A 26,080-nucleotide genomic window follows, 5' to 3' on the forward strand; every position below is an offset into this window, starting at 1 on the left:
CTCCCAGAGACTGCTAGAGAATGGCCCTGTAGCTCATTATAACCAGAAACAGGAGAAAGGGAATTCTGGCAGCTGTAGTTCAGTCTAGCCAAGTTGATGGATCCTAAAGCCATCCCTGGTATATATTATTTTTCTCTAATGTGAGCAGTGCTTTCATAGACATATTTGTGGATCTACTGTATAGGTTCTTTGATAAATTTCTTAAAGTGGAAGAGGATTTTGAGTTGTTTTTGTTATTTAATAATATGGAAAGGAAGGGTAAATTGTGATTTTGAATTTTTAATTTTTGAATTAATAGCTTGGATCTTTAGATGATGATATGCTTGATTTAGAACTTTGAAGAGGGATAAAAATAATCCTGGATATTGGATCATTAAAATTTTTTTTTTTATGATTTTATTTATTTGACAGAGAGGGACAGAGAGAGAGAGAGGGAACACAAGCAGGGGGAGTGGGAGAGGGAGAAGCAGGGTTCCTGCTGAGCCGGGAGCCCGATGCAGGCTGGATCCCAGAACCCTGGGATCACAACCCAAGCCGAAGGCAGACGCTTAATGACTGAGCCACCCAGGTGCTCCCAAAAAACTCATTTTATTTATTTTAATAGTAACCCATTTTTAATATTTTAATAATAACCCATTATTTATTGTCAGGGAGAGAGAGCACAAGCAGGGGGAGTGGCAGAGGCAGAGAGAGAAGCAGACTCCCTGTTGAGCAAGGAGCCGGATGTGGGATCCCAAAGGCAGCTGCTTAACTGACTGAGCCACCCAGGCACCCTCAAAATTTTTTATAACAGCCTGTGTATTTTAAATTTTCATTTGCTTGTGTGTGTGTGTGTGTGTGTGTGTGTGTTTTTTAATGGCAAGGTTTTCTAGTACATTACATGAGATTTTTATTTATCTTTTTAATTTTTTGCTGTCACTGGGGTATGTATCCTAGGGGAGGGTGGAATATTCCCATTTGGGTTGTGTGAGCACGTGAAGCAGTCACTGTAGCCAAAAAGGATGGGGTACTGTGGTGGACAAGCCTGACCCCCTTGCTTATCCCTGTGCTAGGAGTGGCTCCAGGCTCTAGGGCTCCACAGAGCCCTCAGATACACACAAAAGGAGAGAGAGGTGTTGAGCATCAAACAGCAGAAATCTCCCATAGTGTCAATCACTTTTTTTTTTTGTTTTGTTTTGCTTTTATTTTTAAGTATTCTCTATACCCATCATGGGGTCCAAACATCCAATCCCTGAGATCAAGAGTCACCTGGTCCTCTGACTGAGCCAGCCAGGTGCCCATCAGTCATTTCTTTCACCTTGCTTTTACACTTCTGGTGGACTGTGGAGTAAGTCAGACCTGGCTACTTACTACATATGTGATCTTTATTTTATTTGTAAAATGGCGAAGATAACTTTATATATGTTAAAGATGATGAGAAAAGATACTAGTGCTTAGCCTTGTGTCTGACACACTGTAAGTGTTCCATAAGTGTTCATTAGTGTCATTTTTAGCTGTTTACCTTGTTAGTTTTTCTCTTTTACCACTCCCTGATGGAGTGAGTGGTGGTCTGTTTATTAGACATTGCCAAAACGTTTTAGCCTTAAAAACTTAGCTGATAATTATCTAGTTACTGATAATAGGAGTAAGCACCCCTTTTCGATTCACTATTCTAGATGATTTAGATATATAATCACTAATATTAACAATTTGATCCTGTTTGATAGATATTATTCTTATTTTATGGGTGAGGAAATTGAAGCTTAGGTAATAGAACATAAAGGTTAGGAACCGGACGATAGCAGTAAGACAAAACTGAGTTCTAAGTTCAACTCTGCCTCTTGTTCTGTGATTTTGGGCAGACTGTCTGGGCCACAGTTTCCTTATTTGTAAAAGGGGTAAGATGTTTTATAACATGTTTCATGCATCTAGTTTACTGGTACGTGGTAGTTTCTGTTACCACTTTCATTGGCTGAGAGCCTTTGAGGATGTTATATTTGTAATGTTATTCTTTTGCTATTTTGGACAGCAAAAGTCCAAAAGTGTCTATTTCTAGTAACTCTACCATTTTTCTGAATGACCTTATTACTTCCCCAGTACCTTGCTATACTTGAAGCGTATCAGTTAATTTCATCATACTGTAATAATCTTTTGAAATCAGTACAATATCTGTTCTGTTCTTTATTTAGAAGCTCAGTAAACTATATAAAGCATAAAAAAAAGACTTGCTATATTTCATTTATCTCATTGTGGGCATGTGGGCGCTTAATTATTTAAATTTATTAATAACATCATTCTAGGAGTAGCATTATTTTATATTATGATCTGGAAAAGTAGTTTTATGGGTTCCATGGAACCCATTTGTAAGCATCTTAAAAGTATTATCAAACAGGCATGTTTGGGGCACCTGGGTGGCTCAGTGGGTTAAAGCCTCTGCCTTTGGCTCAGGTCATGATCTCAGGGTCCTGGGATCGAGCCCCAAGTAGGTCTCTCTGCTCAGCAGGGAGCCTGCTTCCCTTCCTCTCTCTCTGCCTGCCTCTCTACCTACTTGTGATCTCTGTCTGTCAAATGAATAAATAAAATCTTAAAAAAAAAGGCATGTTTATAACATTTTGTTTTTATATTCTCAATAAAGTATTTTTTATTTCATCCCTCTTCCGTGTTAAGTACTAGGAAATGTAGACTTTATTTATTTATTAGAGAGAGAGAGAGAGATTTACTTATTTAAGAAAGAGAGAGAGCATGGGGTGGGCAAGGGTGGGGCAGAGAGAAGGGGAGAGAGAGAGATAATCTTAATCATCCTTGCATTTAGCACAGAGCCCAAGTCAGGGCTCAGTCTCACAGTCCTGAGATCATGACCTGAGCCAAAATCAAGAGTCAGACATTTAACTGATGGAGCCAGCCGGGCGCTCCGGAAATGTGGACTTTAAAAGCAGTTCGGAAGGGTACCAGAAGCTCAAAGAAGTGGAAAACATAGTTTAAAAGTCCTTTGTAAAATAGAAGTGATGCTATTGCTCACAAGGTTTATTGAGAACGCAGAGAGTGATGGAGCTATTATATCTGATAGAGCTCTTATATCCGCATGCCTGACTATCTAATGATGATGATTGTAGCAGATAATTGAAAAAATACAATTCAGGGGGCGCCTGGGTGGCTCAGTGGGTTAAACCTCTACCTTCAGCTCAGGTCATGATCTCAGGTTGCTGGGATCGAGTCCCGCATCTGGCTCTCTGCTCAGCGGGGAGCCTGCTTCCCTCTCTCTTGCCTGTCTCTCTGCCAACTTGTGAGCTGTCTCTGTCAAATAAATAAATAAAATCTTAAAAAAAAAAAAGAAAAAATACAATGCATTCAATTCTTGTTCTTGAAAATAAAGACATATTGTTAGTTTTACTTAGTATTCTGAGGATTCTCCAGGATTGAGGAAGGCACTGAGGAATTATTGAGAAGTTACTGAACTGGCCATCACATTCAGAGAATCTTCTTTCATTTATATTTGTCATGTGGATGATCTCATACAGTTGTGCTTAAGACTTGGTACATGTAAAGGGGATATCGAAGGGGCAGATGGAAAAGCAAAGCCAAAGATAAAATAGGTTCTACTTCAGAGTAAAGGCAAAGTACAATTTATTGAGAGCAGTGTGGCTTATTTTATTTTATCATACTTAAATTCGTGAATAGGTTGGAAACTGAATTCTCAGAGGCAGCGTTCGTTGCCTTTTAAAAAACTGATATGATGCCTTTTAAAAAACTTTCAAATCAGAAAAATTTGAAAGTTTCTGATCTTGAAGTAGTCCATAGTTAATCATAATGTGAGTTTTAATTTTCTTATATGCTTTATTAACACTCCATACTCTGAAATGACATGATTTTTAGCTTTTAATGTAAAAGATTTGGTGATGGGTATCCCATAAAGATTTGCTAGTCTTATTTCCGTGAAGACTTTTGAGTTATTAACATTAGCTCAAGCCTTCCATATTTGAGTGAAAATTGAAAGAAAATATCATCAAACTTATTTAACATTTTTCAAACGTTTTTGAAATTTCTTGATAAGCAGTTATCAGATGGACTGAAGATACCAAATGGAGATGAGCTATTAAATTCAGGTTTCTCATTTTTTGTTCAAAGACAGAAATTATAATATTCAGCAAATGCAGTTACAGACATTTATGTGTAGAAGTATTTGCCTTGCCAGTAAGAGAAATGCATGTTTTAATTTTTTATTGCTTTGTAAATGATCCCTCTATTCTTGAACACTCTTCTTATTTTTGTACGCTCCATAAATGAATCATGGTTTTGAACTTTTCTACATCAGTAATAAAAATGAAATTTGATTGGTTAGTGATAAAGAGGTTTCTTTTCATAAAAACAATCATTTTGTCATGGCAATTCCCATTAACTGCAACTGCGTTAGCAAAATAGAAACCGTAAAAAGCATTTCATTGTACTTATACACTTAGCTGTGTTTTTGTGCTGATTATATATTTTTGTCTTTAAGACTTAAAAGCCAAAGAAGTTTCTTCATGACTTAATCCACATTTGGATTTTCAAAAACGTTTGTTGGGTATATGTATTCCAGGGGATAAGTATCCTTAGATATTGTCTTGGACTTGGCCCCATGTCATATTCTATTACCTGGGCAAACTAGAACACTGACTAGAACGTCATACAAATAAATTATATCACTTGTTAGACAGGAAGAGGGGCTTAATTATTCCAGCATTTATTTCTGTAAGCTAATATTGGCAGCTGATGCTTTAATGATTTGACCTTTTGTTGACCTCCTTTTCTTTTGATCATTAGTCTTTACATTATAGGGGAATGTTTTGGCATCATGAATGATAAGCTTCTGATTTTTTTATTTGATAAATTTGAAAAAGATATGTGTTAATGAGAATGTACAAATAAAAGCTACTTTTTTTCATTAGACATTGTTATAATTGTAAATTTTTTTTTAAGATTTTATTTATTTATTTGACAGACAGAGATCACAAGTAGGCAGAGAGGCAGGCAGAGAGAGAAAGGGGGAAGCAGGCTACCTGCTGAGCAGAGAGCTGAAAACGGGGCTTGGACCCGGGACCCTGAGACCATGACCTGAACTGAAGGTAGAGGCTTAACCCTCTGAGCCACTGAGGCACCCATAATTGTAATTTTTACTGTCCATCAGTTTAACATCCTAGTTTGGCTAGTGGATGAGAACTGGTTATATAATGTTAACTATTTATGTGGTAATTTATATTTATTTCTTAGTTGAAACTGTAAATTCTTTTTTTTTTTTTTTGAGATTGTGAATTATTCTTTTTTCTTGCTTGAGAGAGAGAGAGAAAGCAAGCACAAGCAGGTGGGGGGAAGGATAGAGGGAAAGGGAGAAGTAGATTCCCCACTGAGCAGGGAGCCCGACCTACCGGGGCTGGATGCCAGGACCCCAAGATCATGACCTGAGCTGAAAGCAGATGCTTAACTGACTGAGCCACTTGTGAATTAGTCTTGATGTATTTTCTTCTCAGACAGATTTCTTCTTGTCATATATACTTGTACTGATTTTCCATACTGTCATTTTGTGGCTCTTTGGAGAAGGTAAAATAATTTTGATATTAAATATTTCAAAAGGGAGACAATGTTCTAGAAATGATAGAGTGCAATTTAAGGGCACGTGTAAATTATTTCATTATTTACTGTTTTGGATTATCTTTGTATCATAGGTAAATGGCTTTACTGGTCTGCTTTTTATAAAAAGATTATAGTAAGATTTGAGTTTAGCCAGCATAATTACATCATTTTTTTTCTTGGATTCTTTTTTCACCTCATTTCCTGAATAATGTAGCAACTACCAACAGAACAGAGTTTCCAATGGAGGTAAGCCATTATAGTCACTGGGTTCCAAATTCTGGGGACTGGAGGTCAGGGAGCCGTGATGTGGTCAGGAAGTTGGAGAGTGAGATTTCAGGAAGGTATATTTCCTTCTAGAGGGAGGGTGGAAATGTCAAAATCTATGCCTGAAGCAGTAAGTGGAATTTATAAATATAACATGGTCAGGAGTCAGTTTGGTAGCTGATTTAGATGGAATTCTGAGGCTTTAGTCAAATGGTTTAATATTTAATTCTGTCTTTAATGAAAGATCTGTGACTAACAGTAACTGTCCAAACTCTAACCGTTCAGTTACTATTGTAGTATATAGATCATACCGTGACTTAGGGATGTATAACAGCCATTTTATTATGTTCATGGATCCTGTGGGTTAGTTCAGACAGATCACAGGAAAGATGGCTTGCTTCTACTTCACAGTGTCTGGAAAGACTCTAAGGCTAGGGATCCAACAATTGAGGGCTGGAAACATCTGGAAGCATCTTCACTCGCACATCTAAGAATTGCTGACAAAGAACTCAGCTGTGGTTGTCTTCTAGAATATTTATATATGGCCTTTCCATGTGGCCTGGGCTTCTTGGAGCCTAGGAACCTCAGCGTAGTCAGACATTTTACTTAGTGCTCCAAAGGCATGTGTTCAAGCTACCAAAGGAGAAGATACATCACCTTTTATGACCTTGCATTGGAAGTCTTGAAGTATCACTTCTGCCATATTCTGTTGGTCACAACAGAGTTACAAGTCTGCCCAGATTCAAGGGGAGGGGATTTAACTTCACCTCTTAATGGGCAGATGGGGTAGGTGGGGTGTTGGTGACGTTCTAGAAGAACTTGTAGGACAGATTATATTGTTGTGGCCATTTTTAAGAATGTAATATGCCACAGTGGACAAGGTAGTAATATACTGGTGCAGAGGGGTCACCTGAGTCTGTTTTAATTACATCTGGGAATGGAGTAGTCCCGTTTACATAGGTTCTAAACAAAATGGGGTGGATGAGAGGTGGGTGTAGATAGAATGGTGTGTAAAGGTGGTAGGGTGTTACTGCACATTACAATATATTATCTGTGGAGCTCTCTAAAACAAACCATGCCTGGGGTTGCCTGGGTGGCACAGTGGGTTAAGCCTCTGCCTTTAGCTCAGGTCATGATCTCAGGGTCCTGGGATCGAGTTCCGCATCGGGCTCTCTGCTAGGCAGGGAGCCTGCTTCCTCCTCTCTCTCTCTCTCTCTCTCTCTCTCTCTACTTGTGATCTCTCTCTGTCAAATAAATAAAATCTTTAAAAAAAACCACAAAAAACCAAGCCTGTATTGTAAGGCATTTCTCAAACCTCATGCACACATTTGCACACCTTTTTTTCTCACCAAAAGCCTGTTACATGTGAAGGTTGAGGGCAGCTCTAGGACAAGCATATATATATATATACTTGTATATATATATTATATACATATATTTATATATATATATATTTTTTAGATTAAAAAAAAATTTATTTGACAGAGAGATATCACAAGTAGGCAGAGAGGAGGCAGGCAGATAGAGAGGGGGAAGCAGGCTCCCTCCTGAACAGAGAGCCTGATGCAGGGCTCGATCCCAGGACCCTGAGATCATGACCTGAGCCGAAGGTAGAGGCTTAACCCACTGAGCCACCCAGGTGCCCTAGGACAAGTATATTTTTAAAACACTCCATAGATGATTGGGCTGTGCACCTCTTGTTAGGAACCATTAAACAATTTGGAGAGAAAGTGAGTTTATGAGTTTCCACTGTTGAATTTAGTACATATTATTGAGATACTATCATTCCTTAATTTGCTTTGATGGTTTTATTTCCAGAGTTACAGCAATTTTTTGTGGTCAGATATCTTTCAGGCTTTAGATAGCAAAAGACCTACTTGATTTCCTACAGAATGTATTTATTTGTTGATTACCTAATATGTGCTAGGTCCTCTGCTAGGTGCTGTAGAAGAGTAAAACAATTCTTGCCTTTGATGAACTTACATTCTTTTGTAGGGCACATCCATTGAAATGGATAATTTCAATATAAAGTGGTGTATTTAATAGAAATGGTAATTAGGAAGTCTTTACTGAGCATGTTTTGTCCCTTCTCAAACTGAATTGGGATGTTAGATTTTTAGTAAACATCTCAGCTCTTCTCCCTGCCCCTCACCTTCTCTCTGGCCCACTTCTGATTTTATTTTGGACCAGTTCAGATTTTATCTCTTCTTGTGCATTCTTTCTTGTCTTCCTCAGGCAGGATATGTACTTTTGGTTTGACACTAATGTTAATAGTAATTATTGATATGTTCTGTAAGCTAGAAACTGTATAAGGCACTTACATGATTTATCAAATTTTATTCTTCCAACAGCCTTACAAGGTAGGTAATATTTCCCCTTTTCACAGGTGAAGTAATTGAGCAAGAGTAGGTTAAGCAACCTGGTTAAGATCACTCCGATAATAAGCTGTAGAGTTGGGAGGGGAACTCAGATATGTCTGACTTTAAGACCTATGTTTTTTCCCTAGACTAACTATATTCGTTACTGCATTAAAACAATTTTTTAAAAATATTTTATTTATTGTAGCAGTGGAGAGAGAGAGAGAGCATGTATCTGTGCACATGGGGAAGGGGAGTGGAGGGGTGAAGGGGGAGAGAGAGGGAGACAAGCTGACTCTGAGCTGAGCGACTCTGAGCGTGGAGCCTGTCACGGGACTTGATCTCAGAACCCTGAGATCATGACCTGAGCTTAAACCAAGGGTTGAATGCTTAACGGACTGAGCCAATCAGGTGCCCTCACTTATCCATTCTAAGTGGTTATATGTATCTCAGTCACTTGTTCTTCTCTCCCCAACCCCTTCTCCATGCTCTGTTTCCCCTTACCCACTCAACAAAGTTAGATCCTAGACAGCAGTGATAGTTTTATGTTCATATTTGTCTTTTCATCATATTTTGGTAGTTTAGTAGTTTATAAAAACCTATGTTTGTTTAGTTAAATGCATTTAATATGTATTTTCCCTGTCTGGGGATTTTCTATCTCTGCACTCTTATTCATGAAGAGATTCTGTGATGGTTGGGCTATGTTATCTTTTTTCTTGGGTTTTGTTTGTTTGTTTGTTTGCTTGTTTTTGTTTTGGGGGAATCTTGCAGTTTTGCCAAGATTTTAGAAGGCATAATGACACATTAAATCCTCTGTAAGATCATTTGTTTCATAGCTAGCTGAAAGGAGTGAGGGAGGAGGAATGGAAAGGGGTTGGAAAGGAATGGTTACCTAGCTTGATGTGAGAGACTGAGTATATGGAGAGTACTGAGAGTAGTAAGCACATAGTAGATATTTAAAAACATAGGTGCTATTACTACAGTGATTGTGTTTGATTTAAAGTAGTGGGAGAATTGTTCTTTAGTTTGAGGGACATCTATTTTCCATTTTCTAGGATTAGATTTGGGGAACTATTATAACTTGAATATTAACATTGTTAACATTGTTGAGGTCTGATACCTGTGTGGGGTTGTTTGTCTTCTCTGATGTTTTTTGCGGGGGGGGGGCAGAAATTGCACTTTTCATCATAACCAGCTGTTTTTGTATAGTTCTGCTATTGGTCTCATACTCATCTCCATTTCTGAGAAAAGTTCAGACATGGTGTCAGTGTTTCTTCTTTATGAATTTCAGATTACCATTTTTTAGAAGAGAATTCAAATTTTGAGTCCTGGCTACCAAGTTCATATCTATTCATAATCACACGTAGTTGGCCTGCTTTCTATTGGAAATTAATGAAAAATGGCTGATTATTTTTATAATGTGACAAAGTCTAAACATGACCATTTGAGAAGATGATATGTACTTACTAAGAAAGGATGTAAGGTTTTAAATTTAACTTGTATTCACTTTAGCCTCAGTTATTGGCTTGTTGTTGCTGTGAATTAGTTTTCTTGACCCTAGTTAACCTCCAGAAGTTTGTTAGTTTTATGAAATTGATCCTTGAATGCCATTTTGAAATTGATTTCCAGTTTCACATAGATAGGTTTAGGATGGCTCATGTCAAGCCTCATAATGACTAACTTAATTTTACTTTCCTTATTGATTACCTCTAATGGGAAAACTATCATTTAACCACTTTGATTCCAAAAAAAGTGAGGCCTTCATTCATTAATCTTAAAGGCTTACTCTGGAACACTATAAAATTGCAACATGCCACTAAGACATGCTTTAAAACATGGCTTTAAGCCATATGTGCAAATATTTAAGTAGAATAAGATGGACAAAAATCTTCTTGAATAATTTAAACCACACAAGCCCTCACTACCACATTCTCTGAGGCAAATGAATGAAAGCGGTGAAAAGAACTTAAATCTTCTATCAGGTATATTCTTTGTCCCAACGATAGTCTTTTTTTGCGGTACTTACCATCTGCTTCAGATTTACGGGAGTGCTTGTGGTGTGTTTGGATTGTTGGTCCTCATCTCTACAGTATCAGAATCTCAGAGTTTAGACTTTGGTGGAAATACATAACTTTATGAAGTTCCATAGATGATTCTTATTAAGGGTTGAGAACTACTGTTGTAGGATGATTATAATTACTTTAATTCTAATAATTAATTATTATTGATTTGTTTATTTGTGTAAGAGGTTTACTTTTTTAATTTAAAAAAATATTATTTGTTTATTTGACAGACAGAGATCACAAGTGGGGGGCAGGCAGAGAGAGAGGAGGGAAGCAGGTTCCCCACTGAGCAGAGAGCCCCATGCAGGGCTCCATCCCAGGACCCTGGGATCATGATCTGTGCCGAAGGCAGAGGCTCAACCCACTGAGCCACCCAGGTGCCCCTGTGTAAGAGGTTTAAATGTGTAAGAGGTTAGCTGGTGACAGCTGTGTGTTCACTGACTGGAGCCAGCCTACCTTGGGTCAGACCCTGGCTCTTGTTACTTACTAACACTGTGACTTATGCAAATTCCTTATGCTTGTGCCTCCGTTTTCTTACTGTAAAATAGGCATAATAATAATAGTGTCTACCTCATAAAGTTGTGAAATAGTTAATATGTCAAGCACTTAAGTGTACAATAAACACAGTAAGGGAGCTTAAATTTTCTATTTACCTCAACTTTATTGAGGTATAGTTAACATATGCTTTTAAAGTATATAATTCAGTGATTTTTTAGGATATTTACAGAGTTGTGATTATTACCACAAATTCTAGAACATTTCCATCACTCCAAAAAGAAGTCCCTTGCCCAGTCACTTACAGTCATTTCTATTCCCAGCCTGAAACAACTGTTACTCTACTTTGTATCTTTGTAGATTTGCGTATTCTGAACATGCCATATAAATGGAATAATACAGTTTGTTTTCCTTAGTGACTGGCTTCTTTCACTGAGCCTAATGCTTTTGAAGTTCATCCCTGTTATAGCATGTATCAGTAGTTGGTTCTTTTTATTCTGTTGTATGGATATACCACATTTTGTTCATTCATTCATCAATAGTTGGTCATTTGGGTTGTTTCCACTTCTTGACTATTGTTAAAAATGCTGGTATGAACATTCATGTACAAGTCTTCCCATGGATATATGTTTTTTTCATACTGTACTCCTGGGTGAATACCTAGTAGAATTGCTGAGTCATATGGTAATTCTGTATTTAACGTTTTGAGAAACTGCCAGACTTTTTATATTCCTCCCAGCAGTGTGTGAGTTCCAAATTCTCTACATCTTTTAAACACTTTTTATTTTCTGTCTTGTTGATGATAGCCATTCTGTGGGTATGAAGTAGTATCTCATTATTGTAATTTTGACTTACATTTGACTAATGATATTAGACTTACATTGACTAATGACTAGTGATATTGAGTATGTTTTCATGTGCTTATTGGTTATTCATAGATCTCCTTTGGAGAAAAGTCTGTTCAAATCCTATGCTTATTAAAAATTGTGTTATTTGTCTTTAATTATTGAGTTGTAATAGTTTTTTCTGTATTCTGGGTATAAGATTTATGAGTCTTGGGGAATCTCAGCTGTTATCACTGTCATCAACATTATCATTGTCTACCTAGATAGAAATGTAGGTAGTGTTTGACCAGAAGGAGATAGATTCTCATTATTTTCTAGTTTCATTCAGGGCCTAATGTTGTGAGGGGGAACGTTCTGCCCTCTGCTAGTTTTCTTGAATTTTCAATTTGTTTGCTTTCTGTCTTCCGCTTTCTGAGTGGCAGGTTATTAGAACTCATTTGCCTTGCATAGTCATTCTACTCTATCATGCATTCATGTACTCTCACTTGGGGTCATTTTAATTGCCCCTATAAAAGGGACCCCAGAGTGTTCCTTAGCCCCTTCCACCATGTGAGAACTGAAGTCAGAAGTCAGAGACTCACAAGAGGGCCTTCACCAGAGCCTGACCATGCTGGCATCCTGATCTCAGACTTCCAGCCTCCAGAACTGTGAGAAAGAAATTTCTGTTGTTTGTACGCCACCCAGTCTGTGTATTTTATTATTGCAGCCCAAATGAACTAAGATAGTAGTCTTATCACCACTTACAGAAAGCTTACCTGCCAGTGTTTTTAAGTTTATGGAAGTGTCACCATGACATTACACTTCACTTCTCCAACGTGAGCCATTTTCTGACATGAACATTGATATCAGACTATTGAGGTGATGGGAGAATGGTTTTAAACTCTGTTTGTGGGAAGAGTCACTTCCTGCTTATACATTCTGTGTAATATCTTTAAACATCCCCTATGAAACAGTAGCTCAGGGGACATTGCTATTTAATACTTTCTTGGTCTGTATTTTCTTGGATACAGTGTTATCTTTGAATTGTACTATAGTCTGCAGATTGAATTGCTTTAAATCTAGCACATAGTTCTTAAAATTCTAGTTTTGATAAAGTCCCATGCCATCATACTGAAAGCCTAGACATCTTAGAAATCCATTTAAAATGAAAGCTTTATATCATAACTGCCTAAAACTTGATAGGTGTCTGTGTTGATATCATGGAGATCATCAGCATAGTAATTATGTCAAACTAGTACACTTATTTCCTTCTTTTCTCTTTGTGTTTTGCAGTAACTTGCTCGTGTTTGTGAGCTGCCAAATGCTTTTGGAATATTTTGTTATCTCAGTAGTATTGCATTTACACCTTTGGCAGAAAGCCATCCAAATTTGGGGTTAGGTTATACATGTTTCTTACTCCATTTGTATAACACTGTCTAAATAATCTTAGGAAACTGAAGAGATGATATCTATGAGCTTTTGGAATGTAGTTGCCTAAGGATACACTGGCTCTGACTTCATTAGTGCACAAATGATAGGGTTGTGTAGAGTTATTATAGCATTAATCAATTTGATGGATTGGAAATATGACAGTACTGAAGCAGCATGTAATATTAGTGCCTATTATTCTACAAATTATGTCTTCACCTACATTCATATGCCAGAAGAGTCATGTTGTGCATTAAGAATGCAGAACTTAAAAAACAACAACAGAGGGCACTTCTTTCCATGGCCCTTCTCTTGTCCTCTTAGATTAGATCATCAAGAAATAGACTTTGGAATTAGACTTGTCTATTAGGTCATAGCACTTTCATACTATAGAATACTCTGTATTGAATGGCATAGATAGATTATCTGCCCTCCAATGACCGAATTTGATACTTGAAAGAATATTGCAGGTAAAATGTAGCATGTTTAGCATGTGTAGAGATGTAGGCCTATATATATGTGAATTTATGGGCCAGTAGTTATTTCTCTATATAAGTTATAATGGACTAGTAGATTTTTTTGTTGTTGTTGTTATATTGTATTGGTTAGTAAAACTTAAACATAGTGGGTACCTTAAAGATAATTAAATGAGAAGCAAATATGCATTTTGGGGGGCTGTGGGTAATATTTTACCCTGTGTGCATTTCCAACACTAATTTATTTATTTATGCTTTCATTTATTTTATCTTACAGCTTTCAAAAGTCAAATTTTTAATTAAAATTTTTTAATTTTAATTTTTTAAAATTTTATTTATTTTATTTTAAAAAAAGATTTACCCATTTATTTGAGAGAGAGAGAGAGAGTGTGTGTGTGTGTGTACACACATCAGTAGGGGGAAGTATGGGGGAGAGAACCTTCAGGCAGACTCCCTGTTGAATGCAGAGCCCTACATGGGGCTCCATCTCATGATCCATGAGATGATCTGAGCCCAAGCCAAGAGTCAGACACTTAACCGAATGAGCCACCCAGGCAACCCCCTTCTTTTTTAGCTTTGTTCTTCTCCAGCTTAAAGAGGAGTGGAGAAAAATGTCTTTGAAAATTTAAAAATACTCATTTGGATGAAAAAACTCCTGTTCCACTGAAGACTGAAAATTTAGGAGGCATCTCCTTTGCTTCTGGTAAAAAGACACTAAATGTAAAATAACCATGGCAATTTTGCCTTTGCAGAATTGGAAAATAGTTTTGTAAAAGGCTAAGTAGGTGGCTAAGTAGGTAAGACAACAGAGTTTGTCAGATAGAAACTTAGCTGTGAGGTGCTCTGAGCTTTATTTCTAGATGTTCTTTTATTTATATCTATAAAATAGGAATTTTTTAAAATAAAAATAATAAAAAGTTTCATAGGTCTTTTGCTAAGGAATGAGAAGCCATTCTAATTTGAGATAATGGATTAATGTGTGTCACTAAGTACCTTAGAGTAAGTTATGGTTGTGTTATGAATATGGTGTAGTAGTTTCTTATTATGAAAGAGTTTCTGAAAGGTGGGTTGTTTTACTTTGAAACTCTTAAAATAAAGCTATTAGCTTTAAATGATACTTAAAAAATTAAATCTAACTTAATTTTTATTTTATATTTTAGCATATATTACTGTAAATGCCACATTCAGTTTGGAGCAGTTGGGAAGCCAAGTCTTTAATAAATAATCTCAGGACCATAGGATTTTTCACATTCTAAGGACTTATTGTTTAGAACGAGAGATAAGATATTGACATAATAATAGAATAGAGTAGAAGGTAATATATGATATAAGACAAGTACAAACTGCTATGGACATTATAGATAAAAAAGAAATTAGATTTGTTCAGTTCAAAAGCCTTCTTGATGTAGGTGGCATTTAACCTTGGTGTTGAAAAAGGTATAGGATTTGGGTATGTGGTGGTGCCTGGAGTATTCTCGACAGACGGGAAGAAGTTCAGCAAAGTCACAAAGGTGAGAAAGTATGAAGTATGTAGGGGAAATTTTAGGTAGGATAGGAGGGTCTTGTTGTATCCTCCCCCTCCCTCCATTAATTTGTGTGTGTTCTTTCCAACCTTTTCTCATCGTCAAAAAAGATGATTTCACTAGAATAGAGGAGGACTCATCTTTGTTTAAGGGTGTGTGAATGGCCGGGTTCCCTGCTAAAATGTCAGATAAGTAGTTAGGTGTGTATCCCCTGTGTTATATAAGACAATCCTTTGAAGTACAAGAAGAAAGTCCTAGACCTTGGACTTCAATTTATTTTTTAACTTTTTTTAAAAAAAGATTTTATTTATTTATTTGACAGATATCACAGGTAGGCAGAGAGGCAGGCAGAGAGAGAGGGGGAAGCAGGCTCCCCGCCAAGCAGAGGGCCCAATGCAGGACTCAATCCCAGGACCCTGAGATCATGACCTGAGCCGAAGGCAGAGGCTCAGCCTACTGAGCCACCCAGCCACCCCTAACTATTTTCTTTTTTAATGTATGCTTTATAATGTGCATGATTTGTTAGCTTAGAAGTACTGACTGTATGATATCTAAATCTGTCTGGCCCTGAATGCCTAAATGTTTTACTGATGGGGATGTTAGATTTTAAAAAGTGATGGTGCCTGGGTTAGAATTGTAGGCTGTGGAAAGGGGAGTACTGAGATGACATGTCAGATAAGTCAAGGCCTGGGGTTAGTCTTAGGAAGGCTGCAACAGTAATATCAAGTGGGAACTGTACATTTGGTAGGAAGCAAAGAAACATATTTCTAGGTTTAGGGTCAGTGAAGGCGTAAATTTATGGAATTAGATTCTGCCTACTATGTAGGCAGCTGTTTGATATTTTTATATTTGTGTTATTGGTTATAGTGTTTAAGTTTTCCTGGTCAAGTTTCCCTTTTTTGGCCGTGCTGTATAATTTCCTTATCTTCTCTACTGCATTCTAAGCCTAAACAGTACAGAGTAATAACGGTACTAATAGTGGTAATAATAAAAACATTTATTCAGTCAACATTTACTGATTAGGTACTAATTCTGGGGAAGAAATGGTAAGCAAAGATCAGAACTGAACACTGGATTCATGATGTTTATGTTCTTTAGGGGAGATAAACAATCAGCTAGTCCTCAAATTGGTGTAAAACTGTTGTCTGTGATAAGTGGTACAAAGGACAGTGCATGATGTCAAGCTTGTGAAGAAAGTGAACTATTCAGGGAGGGTCAGTAAGGCTTCCCTGAGGACAGGACCGGCTACAGAATGTGTAGGGTCCAGTGCAGAATGATGACACAAGGCCCCTTGTTCTAAAGAATTCCAAGACTAATGGCAGAATGTGAAACTGAGTGTGGAGCCCTTCTAAGCACTGGCCCTGTGCAGTTGCTCATGTAGCATGTCCAGGGATCCGGCCCAACATCTCAGCATGTTTGAGCTGAGACACTGCAGGGTGGGAGATAGCTCTAGGTCAGAGGATACAGCAGAAATGAATCTTTGGGGTAGGAAGGAACATGGTGCATCCAGAAACTGACTGAAGGCTAGTGTGACTGGAGTGTAGAAATAGGTGGAGTGGAGTTATGATGAGGCCAGAAGGCCAGAGAGGTAGAGAGGGAGAGGTATGAGGCCAAGTTGAGGAATCTGATCTTTTTTTTTTTAAGATTTTATTTATTTATTTGACAGAGATGACAAGTAGGCAGAGAGGCAGGCAGAGAGAGAAGAAAGCAGGCTCCCCGCTGAGCAGAGAACCTGACGTGGGTCTCGATCCCAGGACCGTGGTGGGATCATGACCTGAGCCGAAGGCAGAGGATTTAACCCACTGAGCTACCCGGGCGCCCCGAGGAATCTGATCTTTACTACAAGAGCCACGCCAACTGTTGATGTGTGGGAAGCATAAAATTTACTTTTTTTTTTTTTTAAAGATTTTTATTTATTTATTTGACAGATCACAAGTAGGCAGAGAGGCAGGCAGAGAGAGAGAGGAGGAAGCAGGCTCCCCACTGAGCAGAGAGCCCAATGCGGGGCTCGATCCCAGGACCCTGGGATCATGACCTGAGCCGAAGGCAGAGGCTTTAACTCACTGAGCCACCCAGATGCCCCTAAAATTTACTTTTGATGTGCTAATAATACCAGTATCTTGCACCTTGACAACATTGCACAGTGGTCTGTCTTGGTCCCCAATCCTACCAAACTTTCTTTACAGAAAATTTGAGTTTCACCTTCTATATGTATTCCAAGGCCAGTCTTTCCCAAAGGCAAGTTTAAAAAGGCACTTCATACTGTGAGTGTTTTTGGTGGTAGAAATTGAAAATAGCATAGGTGAGTCCTGAAATTTTATTCACTATTGAATTAGTTTATGGTCTAAAACATTTTAGGTCAATGGAAGTAAAACTAGCAAGGGATAAAAAATGTTTTATTATTGTTTAAGATGTTTCTTTTGAAATGCTACAGATTTTTAAGGTATGTTGTTAACACTGTAAGTTCTTAGTCTCCCTCTCTTTTTCACATGGCAGGAGAAAGGGGTGGATATTGACTTGCCTAACCTTGGGAAAGAGGAATAGGGAAGCACTTGGTTTTTGGACTTTGTCTTTCCCGTAATAGTGTTCTCAATAAAGAAAACTTCAGTTAATATTATCCAAACCAAGAAATAGAAATAGAAATGTTCTTTGTCATGTGTGGATAATAGTGTTCATGATTCATGGATTTACTTATGAAGGCAGTTAATAGAGTTCATTTCCTAGAAGGATACTTGCATGGTTGGTTTGTAGATCCATTGCCATGCCACACAACTTAGGATTTTCACTTTTGGCATTCTATTGAATAACAGTCTAGCTATTTCTTCTCCCATGTCATATTTAAAATGTAATTATTTGAGCTGGTTCATGTAGGGGATGCACTTAAATCAGTGATGTTTGTATACTTTGAGCTGCTCATGGGTGAGATAGGTAGTTGATCATTCTTTGCATACTCTACCATTTCTTGCCTCCTGGTCCATGGATACACTGGCATGCCATGCTGCTAAACTGATATATATATATATAGATATATCTGTATCTCTCTATATATATATTTGTATATACATACGTAGTTGTATCAACCCAGTTCCTTCTCTTTTTAAATGATAGGTTCTGTTTGTGAAGATAACCTCAGATGTTTTGGCAGAGTTACTTTTCGAGAATTTTATTTTTGACAGTAATTTCTGAGTTGAATATATTTTGTATTCTGGATCAAGGAAAACAGCCCCCTCCCACCTAGTTTCCATCTTTAGATTCTATTAATAACAGAAATTTTAGTATTTGTAGGCAACTTCTCTTTTTGTGATCAGGTAGTAGGTAGGTCTCAAGGTTTCTTTGTTTTCACATATGTCGTTGTAATGGGTCTGGAGAATCCATGGTGGTGATAATAAACTAACTTTTTCATGGAACACATAAATTGCTGCTCATATGAAACTGCGATATTGCTGAGTAGTAAAGTAACTTCTGATTAATCAGAATACTTAAATTATATTGAGCAGATGCTTAATGCTAAGTGTATGTTATTCACTGTTTTGAAAACTTGTAATCCATGTCTATCACATACAAAACCTAGCTAACCGAAGTTAAAATTACTACAATATTTAATTAGAACATCTCATTGCTTTAACAAAGTTAATAATACTAGGTTCAGTAAAACTTAGATTAGCCAGAATATTTAGGGAACAGAATGGTAGGTTTAATCAATTACCCCCGTCTTTCTTTCTACACACAATTAACATATGCAAAACATGCTACAGGGTAGCATACATAGATGGGACATATCTGTACCCTCAAGAAACTTAGTTTCAGTATCTTTGAAATTTTTGTTAATTTTATTCTTATGCTTTATTGTTTTAATTAGATTTAAATGCATATAATTGAATCTTTTAAAAATTAATTGAATCTTCAATGATGTAGGATTTTACAACAAATGAAACTCATTGTATTGTTTCTCATATAGATGTAAATGTTTATAGGTGTGCTGACCATACAGTTTAGCCTAAAAGGTTATTTTTTAGTAATTTGCTGATGTCAGCTTATTTTTGTTTCCTTGACTTTTATTTTAAAAAACTATGTTACACAGGTTAACTGGGTTCTTAGTAAAATTCTGCTTTGTTAAAAGTTTACAGTATCATATAATAAATATTTAGTTTTATTGCTTTTTTGGTATATGAGTTGAAACTCGGTAGTTTTTGTTTATATGTATAATATTATGAGCAATAGCGTATAAAACTATGTATGGTGCATTATTTGCTCGAGGTTTTCATGGTATCCCTAAGTACGAGTCTAATTTTGTGTAGCCCAAACCAAATGAAAAGTAGCATTTATAATTTACAATAATATGATTTTGTTCCTTTTCGTTCTGAAGTATGAGTTAAAGCAAATTAAAGGGGTCCTCCCCCGCACTCCCTGGACTGTTCAGTGCATCTCAACGAGAGGTTAAGTGTTATGGTCAAGCCTGGCTTCAGGCCTAAAATTAGTTTTACTAGCTTTATTTCACATTGTAGGTACTTACTGCTTCATCGTTCTCTTTGACTTTGTTTTTGTGTAGTGGTGGTGGTGGGTTCAAGGTAACAGAATGTTCTATAATACAACATGGTTCTCCTGTATGTTTAAATACTACCAGCTTATAAAGAAGGTTGCATAGCCTGAAAGAGATATATTTGATTCTTTCATATAGTGTTACTTGTTTGAAAGTTTACTTTGTTAAAGTTTATAGTAAAATACTGTTTCACTTTTTTTTGATAGTGAATCAAATTCAGTATCTCATTTTTTTAAAGATTGATTTATTTATTTAAGTAATCTCTGCACCAAAGTGGGGCTTGGACTCACAACCCTGAGATCAGGAGTCACATGCTCTCCTGACTGAACCAGCCAGGCACCCCCAAATTAAGTATCTTATAAGTAACATTTTGGAGTGCCTGTGTTTGGAGGATAAGGAATAGTAGCATATAGGCTGTTTTAGTTTTTAAATTTTCACTTTTGATTGGACAGGATGTCTTCCACCTCTTCTCTGTTGAAATTACAACAGCAGCACAACTCCCTACCAAATAATAAACCAAACATACATTTAAAAGAAGTTATCTAACCTACTTATACCATATACCATACAACCTAAGGTAGTGTGATTGGTTGCTCTATTTAAAGTAACCTTGGCAATTAACTTTAATTAAATTCTCTAGGCAAATCTTTGTGCTTATTAATTGGGTTATTGATACGTTTTTGCTTTATGTACTAATTATCACTGCCTTGTTTCCACAGCTGCAGAGCCTTGGCCTGAAAATGCTACCTTGTATCAGCAACTGAAAGGTAGATACTTGTTCACAATTAAAAACAGCTCATATAAAAAAAAATGGCTCATATAAAAATATATCTAGGGGTGCTTGGGTGGCTCAGTCCATTAAGCATCTGCCTTCAGCTCAGGTCATGGATCTCAGAGTCCTGATATGGAGCCCTGCATTAGGCTCCCTTGCTTAGTAGCGAGTTTGCTTGCTTCTCCCTCTCCCTCTGCGCCCCCACCCCTGCCTTGTGCTCTCTGTTGCAAATATATAAATAAAATCTTTTTAAAAAACAAAAATATTGTTACCAGAAAATCCACAACCCCTCAACATCATTTACTTCTGAGAGAACATAAAGAAGGGATTCTCTTGTGCAATTTGTCTAGGAGATTTTGCCTAAACTTGAATCTGCCAGTGTAAACCAACTATTCATGGCCTATAAGGTCCTTAGTTTATTATTGACTCATTATATTGGCTGCTGTAGGCAGTGTAAAATGATGTGGCTGCAGTAGCAGTTGGCAGATTTACTGCACCAGTAGCTGACACAGCAGATTTTTAAAGTCCTGTGGTAAAGTGGGCTCTCAGTGAAAAGGAACTGTTAAAATGTATAGGCTAGGATGGTTCAGGCTCCCTCTAGCAGCTCTTCATATATCATCAGATCACATTATGGACCCCATTTGGGGCTCAGCAGCCTGCTGCAGTTGTCAGAAGACTGCAAAGTAATGAAGACTAATAGGCAGCAGCCCTAGTCTTCTAAGCATGGAATTTTTATTGCAGCAAACTTGTCATCTTTCTTTTGTGTGACAGACCTAGACACATTGTGCAATATTAACTGCAAGCTGGTTTTATATGATTTTGAATGCTTTTAACTAGAGGGGTTTGAGCACATACCATTTTACTTAATTTTAATGAAAAGAAGAGGAATAGTATTTCTTGAAAAGTTGAAAAATGAATTTGTTTTTAAGTGAGTGATTTTAATTAAATATTGTTGATAAAATAAAAAAAAATGATCAAATAGTTTTAGAGGAAATAGTCTTTGTTATGTACATATTGTGATAATTTAATCAAAAATTATGATTACCCAATTGTATTGATATAGAACTTCATAGTTCCTGTGGTGAAATCTGTACCTTTTATTTTTAAAAATAGGAATAGTGTTTTAAAATAAAAATATTTACAAGTATATTTTGCTTATTTAGCAGTCTCACTTTTGACTCAGACTTTTCATTGTATTTCCACAGGGGAGCAAATTTTGCTTTCTGACAATGCAGCTTCTCTTGCTGTGCAGGTAAATATGCAAATAATGTAATAATTTTCACTTTGAGTTACAACTGTTTTTTTCTCTGGGCAGTCTGCGATGTTATATATTTATGATCTTTCTGTGTGATTTACCATTATCAATATAACATCTTTTCTGTGAAGTGTGATTTTATTATGTAATATTTTCAGTTATTGTCAGTATATAAAATAAAAGTCTTCATTCTTTTTTTAAAATCACTTAATATGCTAGATTATTCTCTTAATAGTTTAGCTTTTGGCTAGATATGATGGTATTGATTATTTGTGGTGATACGTTCATTTATGGACACAGTTATTATTTGTAAAGATTTATTTACCACATATTTTTAAGCATCATTCTTTCACTGTGCTCATTCTAGTCTAATCCATTTGTTAATCTTAAAGCAGATATTCTCTTCTCTAGCTGTTTCTTATATATTTATTGATTACATTAGCGTCTCTTATTCCCAAACCACTTATTAAATGCAATAAGCTCTTCATATTGTATATCATAGTTGTGTAATCCAAAGAACAGTTAGTGGTCCTGTAAACTTTAAACTGCACCACAGGAAGAATAGAATACTTGGGGATTATTTGCTTTAAAAACTAAAAAACACTGTATATTAACTAACTGGAATTGAATTAAAAACTTAAAAAAAAACAAAACAAAACAACAAAAAAAACAAAAACAAAGCCCTTACAGATAATGCTTACAGGGCTCTGTATAACCTTCACTGATTCTATTTCCCTCTCTCTTCTCTTTCATTATCCTGAATTTGCTTATCATATGATGGGACTACAGATAACTTACACATACAAAAAAAAGGAGAACAAAAATAACTTGTATTATAGATTGCTTTTTTAATTCGTGTAAATTTAACAAATTGTATATGTTGTTTGTTTTTTTGGTACTTGACTTTGTTTTTTATATTTGTCCATATTGATAGATATACCTCTGATTTACTCATTTTTATTGATAAGTGTTATCCCACTGTATGAATACACCACAATTTACTAAAGAAAAAGGGAGAGAAATGCCTATGGAGATTATAGAATTAAAGTTATTCAAACATTTGCATATGTAGCTGTTACTTATTTAGTTAGCTTACATAGTTTGAATCACAAAGAGGATTTTATTGTCTAGCACTGAAAGATAACTTAAAAGAGAAACTAAGACATGTGGCATTTTTGGAGATGGGATGATGAGCTTCTGGAGGACAGAAAGAAAGGTAAGAGAAAAGCCTGTGAGCTTTTGCTGTGTTCTAGGCATGATGGTAAGCACTTGGTCATCTCACATTTTTTATTCAACTTGATATTCTCTGCATTTGGTTACTATGTCTGATAGCATGTCACTTAGTATATTTTTACTTTCATTAAGGCAGGGAAAGAAGGAAAAGATGGAAAGAAGAAATGTGTTTGGATAATAATTTATTCATATGAGTATCTTTCTTTCTTTTGGATTTATTTTAAAGATTTTATTTACTTACTTATTTGTCAGAGAGAGAGCACAAGCAGGCAGAGGTAGAGGGAGAAGCAGGCTCCCCAGTGAGCAAAGAGCTGGATGTGGGACTTGATCCTAGGACCCTGGGATCATGACCTGAAAGCCGAAGATAGTGGCTTAACCGACTGAGCCAGTCAGGCATCCCGTCTTTAGGATTTATTTTAAATCTTTTTACCAAAAATGTAAATTACATATATTTTATTTATTTACCCTTGTTTTACCTTCATTTTTTAAAAGATTTTATTTATTTATTTATAAGGGAGTGAGAGGGAGAGCACAAAGGGAGAGGGAGAAGCAGTCTCTCACTGTGCAGAGAGCCTGACAGGGGATTTGATCTATCCTAGGACCCTAAGATCATGACCTGAGCTGAAGGCAGATGTTTAACCAGCTGAGCCACCCAGGCTCCCCCTGCTTATTTTATCTTTAGATACTACTATTACAACTTGTGTATTTTTTTCTTAACATTAACTTTTGAGAAGCAAAAATTCTCAGTTGATTTTATGTAATAAATGTGGACTTTATACTCTTATTAATCTTTTTTTTTTTTTGGTGAGGGTGAATTTAAATTTAGCTTTCAGATACTAATAACAAACTGCATAGCATATCAGGTGTACTAGGTAAATGTTTGTTGAGTGAAAGATTCATAAGTGTGGTAAAAGCAATTCCGCGTGATAACTGAACGTACAAGCAAATTATTTGCTGTGTATAAAATAGTATTTTTCAATGTTTATCTTTGAAAAAAATAACTTCATAGCACAGTGAATATGTTCATTGAAGCACTAATTCTTAACCCTTTTTAAATTGCCATTTTTGGGATAACTTTTTCAGGACCTCATGAAAACTATAAACCATTTCTCCAGAAAACATTCCAGTGCGCACACATGAAATAGACACATACCTTAGCTTTTCTGCATATGGTTTCAGGGGGTTTATGGATCTCCTTGCTGAAGCTGTTTGGGGATCCCCTGTGAAAAATTATTGAAGTCATTTTCACCAATTAAAAGGTATTTTGAGAAGGAATAGAGTGGTTCTTAACTGAAGGAGATTTCTACCCATCAGAAGACATTTGACAGTGTTTAGACATTTCTGGTTGTCATAACTGTTGGGGAGGGTGCTGTTGGCATCTACGGGGTAAAGGCCAGGGGTGCTGTTAAACAGCTTTCAGCGCACAGGATGGTTCCTCCACAACAAAGAATTACCCAGCCCCAAAGGTAAATAGTGTGAATGTTGAGAAGCCCTGGAATGAACTAGTTTTTAGTACAAACCAAGATATCAGTATGTTACCATTAAAATAATAATAATAATAATAATAATAATAATGTTTTAAGTAATCTGGGGAAGGGAAGAAAAAAGAAACCTTAGTATACACTTTATTTAGCAACTCTGTTTTTATGGTTCCTATTAATTTACTTTCTCTCCATGGCTTCTCAAAATATAGTTGTAATTAATAGTAAAACCAGAAAAAAAAGAGAACCTTTTAAAATGCAGAATTTGCTTAACCATTTCAATTTTTTGTTATCCTACATATGTCACTTAGATGATAAATTAACCAGCATATATTAAAAATTCTTAGTTTTCTTCAATATTCTTTGACTTGACAGCTGATAGTAGCCATGACTATAAATGTGACTTTTCTAGATATCTGATGTAAACTTTATGGAGTAATTTTCTTCTATATAGTGGACCAGTATCCGTTTAGAAGAATCAGTTAAATGTGTAAAATTGATCAAAACAATGTGACAGGTATCCATAAACTGGATATTTTCTAGAAGATACCAGATATCAGGCATCAGATATTTTAATAGTCTGCCAGTTAAGCCATCAGGAAATTTAAATTTTACCTAGAGCATAGACTTGGCATTTATTATAGTCCTGGAACTAAGTGGTTAGATCTTTTTTGATTAAAGGAACCCTTATGATTTCAGTTTAAAAGAAAATAAATTTTTTTCCCATGGCTGTTATTTCCTCTTAGGTTTGCTTTTTCCTCACCCACAAAGTACTGGTATTAACCAGCAGTGTTCGTCTGGTCATATAACAGTCCTGTATGTTGATTAGAGTGAGGTATTAGTGTAGCATGTTCCTCTGGTTCTCATGAGCAGTGTGTGTGTGCGCGTGTGTATAGTGGTCTGTACATACATGTATAAGCAGTCTTTGTGTATGTGTAATTGGGAAAAGAACTTTGTTAATCTCTGTTACTGAACAGGCAAATCCACAGAGAGAGAAAGTGTGTTAGTGGTTGCCAGTAGCTGAGGAGAGGTAGAAATAGGAAGTGAGAGGTATTGGGAATAATGTAATGGGTACAGGGTTTCTTTTTGAGGTGATGAATATGTTCTAAAATTAGACAATGGTGATAGTTGCACAATTTTATAAATATACTAAAAATTGAATTGGACACAAATAAAAGGATGAATTGTATGTTGTATAAGTTATTATATCTATAAATCAGTTATTTTTTTTTTTTAAGGATTTTATTTATTTATTTTACAGAGAGATCACAAGCAGGCAGAGAGGCAGGCAGAGAGAGAGAAGGAAGCAGGTTCCCTGCTGAGCAGAGAGCCCAATGTAGGGCTCGATCTTAGGACCCTGAGATCATGTCCTGAGCCGAAGGCAGAGGCTTAAACCCGCTGAGCCACCCAGGCGCCCCCAGTTATTCTTTTTAATTAAAAAAATAATAATTCTCTGTTACTACTCTCACCTCCTAAACCTGAACTATTGTCCAACAGATATATAATGTATATAATGTTGGCCACAGACATAGTTAAAATTTTTGGGGGCAGCTGGGTAGCTTAGTGGGTTAAGCTTCTGCCTTCAGCTCAGGTCATGATCTCAGGGTCCTGGGATCGAGCCCTGCATCAGGTTCTCTGCTCAGCCTGCTTCCCCCTCTCTGCCTGCTGCTCTGTTTACTTGTGATCTCTCTCTCTGTCAAATAAATACATAAAATTTAAAAAAATTTTTATAGTAGTCCTATTAAAAAATGTAAGAAGAAACCGATGAAATGAATTTTAATCA

General features: G+C 36.4%; 1 protein-coding gene across 4 annotated transcripts in view; it reads left to right on the forward strand.

The window, feature by feature from the left end:
- Positions 1-26,080, forward strand: part of MTX2 (metaxin 2) — a 68,428-nt gene that overhangs the window by 6,095 nt on the left and 36,253 nt on the right. For 3 of the 4 annotated variants that reach the window (XM_032855966.1, XM_032855963.1, XM_032855967.1), the window contains 2 exons: positions 20,276-20,323; positions 21,534-21,580. Coding sequence is in view for 3 of the 4 variants with exons in the window: in XM_032855963.1 (XP_032711854.1) it covers positions 20,276-20,323; positions 21,534-21,580 (95 nt within the window). In the remaining variant the exon portion in view is untranslated. Of the gene's footprint in view, positions 1-5,871; positions 5,928-20,275; positions 20,324-21,533; positions 21,581-26,080 lie in introns of those variants that run through there. The other variant, XM_032855965.1, reaches the window with a different exon arrangement.

This window comes from Lontra canadensis, unplaced genomic scaffold (genome assembly GCF_010015895.1).
Source record: "Lontra canadensis isolate GAN:19392208 unplaced genomic scaffold, GSC_riverotter_1.0 scaffold11, whole genome shotgun sequence".
NCBI lineage: Eukaryota > Metazoa > Chordata > Mammalia > Carnivora > Mustelidae > Lontra > Lontra canadensis.